The sequence below is a fragment of the Equus quagga genome, chromosome 3 (assembly GCF_021613505.1).
Source record: "Equus quagga isolate Etosha38 chromosome 3, UCLA_HA_Equagga_1.0, whole genome shotgun sequence".
Taxonomy (NCBI): Eukaryota; Metazoa; Chordata; class Mammalia; order Perissodactyla; family Equidae; genus Equus; species Equus quagga.
Window position 1 is genome coordinate 149,087,921 of NC_060269.1, and position 5,285 is coordinate 149,093,205.

General features: G+C 59.1%; 1 protein-coding gene across 2 annotated transcripts; it reads left to right on the top strand.

Annotated features, from left to right (window-relative positions):
* The first annotated feature begins 664 nt into the window (after positions 1-664).
* On the top strand, positions 665-4,914 carry MSX1 (msh homeobox 1). 2 transcript variants are annotated; one of them, XR_006887962.1, is made up of 3 exons: positions 665-1,354; positions 3,669-4,396; positions 4,451-4,914. XR_006887962.1 is itself a non-coding variant. In XM_046656684.1 (2 exons), exons 1-2 carry the CDS (start codon positions 886-888, stop codon positions 4,109-4,111), a joined length of 912 nt encoding a protein of 303 aa, XP_046512640.1. In that variant the 5' UTR covers positions 665-885; the 3' UTR covers positions 4,112-4,914. The 2 variants fall into 2 exon arrangements, 1 of the variants encoding a protein (XP_046512640.1); XM_046656684.1 differs by having other exon boundaries at positions 3,669-4,914.
* Positions 4,915-5,285: the final 371 nt, after the last annotated feature.

Genomic DNA, 5,285 nt, shown 5'->3' on the forward strand with positions numbered 1-5,285 from the left:
TCCAGCGCTTGGAAAGAAACAGAGGCCCACTTTTACGCAGAGGTAAAAGTTTTAAAGATTGAAAGAGAGGAAGAAAATGAAGGTGTTTTAAAAAGAAATTAATATTGTGTTTCTACGAGAATGAATAACCATGCAGATTTTTTAAACTATAAAAGGACTATGTAAGAAATGGCCTCAACTCAAATGATCGTGGTGGAGAAGAGGGGAGGCCAAGAGTGGAGCGGACAGAGAGAAACACGCAGCAACCGACTGAAGAGAAAGGTAAGGGAAGCGGTGGAAGAGAAGCAGGAGAGTAGAGAAAAAGGGAGGAGTGAGAAAGAGGGCGATCAGGGAAAGGCAGAAGAGGGCAGGGCAGAGGAGAAGGCGCGAGAGCAAGGGAAAGTCCCCCAGGGACACGGAAAAATAGAGACCCAAGGGGACCCAGACGGAGAGAGGCGGCCGGGGCTTAGCGCGCAGCAAAGTTTCTCCCGCGCCCCCTCCCCTCCTCTGCCCCCGGGGGCCCGGCCCTGCCCGGCGCGCCCCCCGCCCTGCGCGCCCCGGGGCCAGTCCGCAGGAGCGCGGCCCAATGGAGCGCGCCGGGCCCGCCCCCTCGCGCGCTGATTGGCCGCCGCCGCGCCGGCCTCGCCTTATTAACAAGTTCTCTGGGGAGCGGCGGCCCGCCCGCAGCCAGCCAGTGCGCCCGGGAGCTCGGCCTGCGCGGCGGCGCCGGAGAGCCAGGCCCGGAGCGCCGGAGCTGGCCTTCGGGGAGGGGCGGGAGGCGCGCGCGCCAAGGCCCGCCCGGCCAGGGCCCCGGGCGCTCCCAGAGGCCGGCCGCGCTCCTGCCCGCCCGAAGCCCATGCCCGGCGGCTGGCCCGTGCTGCGGCTGGAGGGGGGGCCCGGCTCTGCATGGCCCCGGCTGCTGACATGACTTCTTTGCCACTCGGTGTCAAAGTGGAGGACTCCGCCTTCGGCAAGCCAGCGGGGGGAGGCGGGGGCCAGGCCTCCAGCACCGCCGCGGCCACGGCGGCCGCCATGGGCGCAGACGAGGAGGGGCCCAAGCCCAAAGTGTCCCCTTCGCTCCTGCCCTTCAGCGTGGAGGCGCTCATGGCCGACCACAGGAAGCCTGGGGCCAAGGAGGGAGCCCTGGCGGCTTCCGAGGGCACACAGGCGGCGGGCGGCTCCGCGCAGCCCCTGGGCGCCCGGCCGGTGTCGTTGGGCGCCCCGGACGCGCCCTCCTCGCCGCGGCCGCTCGGCCATTTCTCGGTGGGAGGACTCCTCAAGCTGCCAGAAGATGCCCTCGTCAAAGCCGAGAGCCCCGAGAAGCCCGAGAGGACCCCGTGGATGCAGAACCCCCGCTTCTCCCCGCCCCCGGCCAGTGAGTAGCCAGAACCCAGGCGGCGGGGGAGGGCGGGTGGGGGTGCGGGAGCCGAGGGCGCCAGGCTGCGCGCCGGCGCCTGCTTGTCTCCGGCGTCTGTACCTGCAGCTGGGTACCTGGAGCCCGTGCTGCAGATCCGCTGGCGGGAGGCCGGGATTTGCGCCTCTCCCCTTTCCCACCCGGGAAGAGGGTTCGAGGCCTGGCTGAGGCCCAGCTCTCGGGCCAGTTTTGCGGGCTCCTCGCCCTGGCCAGGGGACGCCGCGGGTGGGAGTTCACTTGTAGGACACGGGTGTCTGGGCACCCTCTCTGCCCCTGCCCCCACCAAACGACCGGAGGAGTCCCTGCTGTCTCATCTGACCCTAAGCCCTGTGACTTCGCGGTCACCCCAAGCGGTGGGTCCGAGGGGTTCAGACATCTTCCCTGCGCGCCGAGTTTCACTTTCTCAGAGAAGAGAAGAGCCCCCCCCCGGCCCCCCAAGGATCTGTCTGTCCAGAGGTTCTGAAGCGCTTGCAAACTGCCCCCTCCCCCTTCAAGTTTCTAGCGGCTTCTTGGTGCTCTGGGTGGATGGACCATATAGGGGGAGGGGGCTCTCAGGTTCCAGTGTAGGGGGCGGGGCACCAAGTCGATTGGTGGGAGGCGCCCCCGCCAGTGCGCTCGGAAGCTCCCAAACGTCGCGGTCTGAGCCCCAGAGGCTGACTCTAGCTGCCCGAGCAGCGTTCGGGGTCGGTCCCAGGCCCCGCGGCCCCCTGGCTTCTCTGCCCAGCGAACGGGCTCCGAGATATTTCAGGAGCACGGGAAATTCCCAAGTTTTCCTCGTTTCCTCCGATTATTTTGTGCGGCATAATAGCAACCCGAATTCAATGGCGTGATGCTGAGGAACGATTTTTATCTGGGGATTAAACGTCTTTGAAAGGCCAGCCCCTCCCTGGGCCTAATGGCCGGAGAAGGTGCCCCTGCACTGGGCTGTCGCTGCCGAAGGGAGTGACGTTTTCCTCGGCGCCCGCCCCTCTGGTGGCCGGGCGGAAAGCGAGTCGGGGGCCAACTGCTTCCCGGACTCTCAATGGCCTCGAGAGGGGAAGAAGGGGGATGTTAACACGAGATTTCGTTTGACTCACATCCTGGTGGCTTGAGAGCCCAAAGGATCCTTTTTTGAGGAGGAAAAAAAGGGCCTGAATAAAATGTATAATTAGGCAAAACCCGCGTGGTGAAACATTCTCCGTTTGAATTCATTTCTCCCCTTTGGAGGGAAGCTGCTCCGCAGGCAAAGCGTCCTTTCCAAGACTTGAGAATTCGGTTAGGGCCTGGGCCTCGCCCCCAAAGTCGGAGCCATCCGCGTTGTCCTGGGAATAATTTGTTCCACGTTTTATCCCGTCGCAGCCGCCTGGTGTGGCAGGGGCTGGCTCTCCCGGGGACCCGGGCCCAGCCCTCTGCGGGGGCGCTCGCTCACCGGCCCATCCTCGAGGTATATTTTGAAGCCGTAAGAAAGAGACAGCTGGGCACCATTGATCTCTACGGACTGAGCCACAGGTCGAGGAGAAGCCACTGCTCCACCCCCCCACCCCCCATACACACACAGATTTGAGTGTGACCACATGGCCAAGGCCCTGGGGGTGGGAGAGGCCCAAGAGACTATTGAGACAATCACAAGAGGAAGCCCCGTTAGAATGTAGCCCCCCACCCTCATGGCATTTTATATATTAAGGGACTTGGCCATGGTTTGACCTTCCTGACAGGCGGCTTTGCTCGGCCTCTGGTCTCCTGGGACTGCCCTTGGAACCCTGTAGGAACGGGCTGTTCCAGGGAAAGAGCGAAGAATTTATAGGTCTGGATTCTGTGCCACACAACAGCCCGGCCAAGCGCTGAACTCTTGAGCGGCACAGATAAACATTTGGCCAAGGCATGAAATGGAACGTGATCTTAGGCTGGGTGCCGGGCCTATCTGCGCGTTTCCTCATCCTCATTCCCATCCACCGTCCGACGTGGTGTTGCGGAAGGAGGCCCGCAGTGAAGGGCCCTCCTAAGCGGCCACCTAGCATTAGGGTGCTTTCACCTCTTCCCAGTTCCCTTGGGGTCTTGAACGTGACTGTGTTTCACCTGGAATCTCGGTTTCCTCATTTGCAAAAAGTAGCCAAGAACGTCTACACTGCAGGGTCGTAGGAATTGGGGGAAATGTTTTCCAAGCATCTCTCATGGTGCCTGGCACCGAGGTAGCGACGAAAATGAATAGCGGGTGTTGACTTCTTACGACTTTACGGGCAGATTACGCTCCCGAGCAGCTCTTAACCCCCTGCCTTTTTGTCTCTCGGCCCCCTAGGGCGGCTGAGCCCCCCGGCCTGCACCCTGCGAAAGCATAAGACCAACCGCAAGCCCAGGACGCCCTTCACCACGGCGCAGCTGCTGGCGCTCGAGCGCAAGTTCCGCCAGAAGCAGTACTTGTCCATCGCCGAGCGCGCCGAGTTCTCCAGCTCGCTCAGCCTCACCGAGACGCAGGTGAAGATCTGGTTCCAGAACCGCCGTGCCAAGGCCAAGAGACTGCAGGAGGCAGAGCTGGAAAAGCTGAAGATGGCCGCCAAGCCCATGCTGCCCCCGGCGGCCTTCGGCCTCTCCTTCCCCCTCGGCGGCCCAGCGGCTGTGGCGGCGGCGGCGGGCGCCTCGCTCTACGGTGCCTCCGGCCCCTTCCAGCGCGCCGCACTGCCCGTGGCGCCCGTGGGACTCTACACCGCCCATGTAGGCTACAGCATGTACCACCTGACATAGGGGGCCCAGGGCCACCTACCTGTGGCGCCAGCTGGTTCCTTCAGCCCCTGGTCTCCTGCAAACAGGAGCAGTAGCCCAACTCGCTCCCCTGTTCCGCATCCATCACCTGGCTCCTTCCCTCTGACCCCGCACTGCTCTCTGGTTTCTCCTTGGTTGCTCCCTGAGTTCACTTACTCTCCGAAATTCGATCCCCTCCCCAAAAGTGGTTGGAAGAGTCCCTTAACACTTTTCTAGAAGCTAGATGTACCCCCTCCTGTTACAGATGGGGAAACTGAGGCCAGAGAGGTTAAGAAATTTCTACCCCCTCCTGTTACAGATGGGGAAACTGAGGCCAGAGAGGTTAAGAAATTTATCCAGGGTCCCCAGCAGAGATAGTGCTTGGACTGGGACTAGAGGCCATATGTCCTGCATCGCTGCCTCTTGTCCTGACACCAGGCAGGAAAAGCACAGGGAAATCCATGTTTGAAGATTTCAGAAATGAGAACAGTGGGAGAGACAGAAGAGCATGCCAGGGGACGGAACCCTGGGTCCTTCCATTGGAAAACTGAAGAGAACTTGGATAGCAAAACGCTTGCTTGGGGTGGGGGGGCGGTACACAGACGTTTCAAAGGTAGGTTGAAAGGACCTCTCTCTTACCAATACCAGAAAAAAACTGTAAAAATTTAAAAATTCTGTTTCTATTTAACAGTACCTTTGTGTGGCTCTCAAGAATCCCTTTGGAAGGGATTGTGTGTAATATACTGTATATTTGAAATTTTATTATCATTTATATTATAGCTATATTTGTTAAATAAATTAATTTTAAGCTACAAGAAATTCTCTCTTTACTGATTTAGTCTTTTATTTGAATTTTCTTCTTGCCGTCTCTTCACGTTACACAGTTGCTTTTCAGTTTGATGGCGGTTTTACAGCAGCAACTTTCAAAGGTGACAACAGGAGATTCGGCGACAGAGGGGGTGTCGCTTTGAACACACAGGACAGATCTGCGTTAGCAAAGTCAAGTGGAGAATTGAAGCAATTACCTAGGATAATTAGGCTCAATTTTCCAATTCACTTTAAGCTGAAATCGACACTCGCTCAGGCGACCCCTAACCGACTCTTTCTTTTTTCTCTCCTTTTAACCTGTCTATGAAAACAAAGCGAATCACCCAAATGGTTTGATGACTACAGACAG

Excerpts from the sequence above, each read along its gene's own strand:
- MSX1 (XM_046656684.1), top strand. The coding sequence starts at position 886 with ATGGCCCCGGCTGCTGACATGACTTCTTTGCCACTCGGTGTCAAAGTG. Across the intron at positions 1,355-3,668 it reads CTTCTCCCCGCCCCCGGCCA|GGCGGCTGAGCCCCCCGGCC; the intron begins GTGAGTAGCCAG and ends TCGGCCCCCTAG.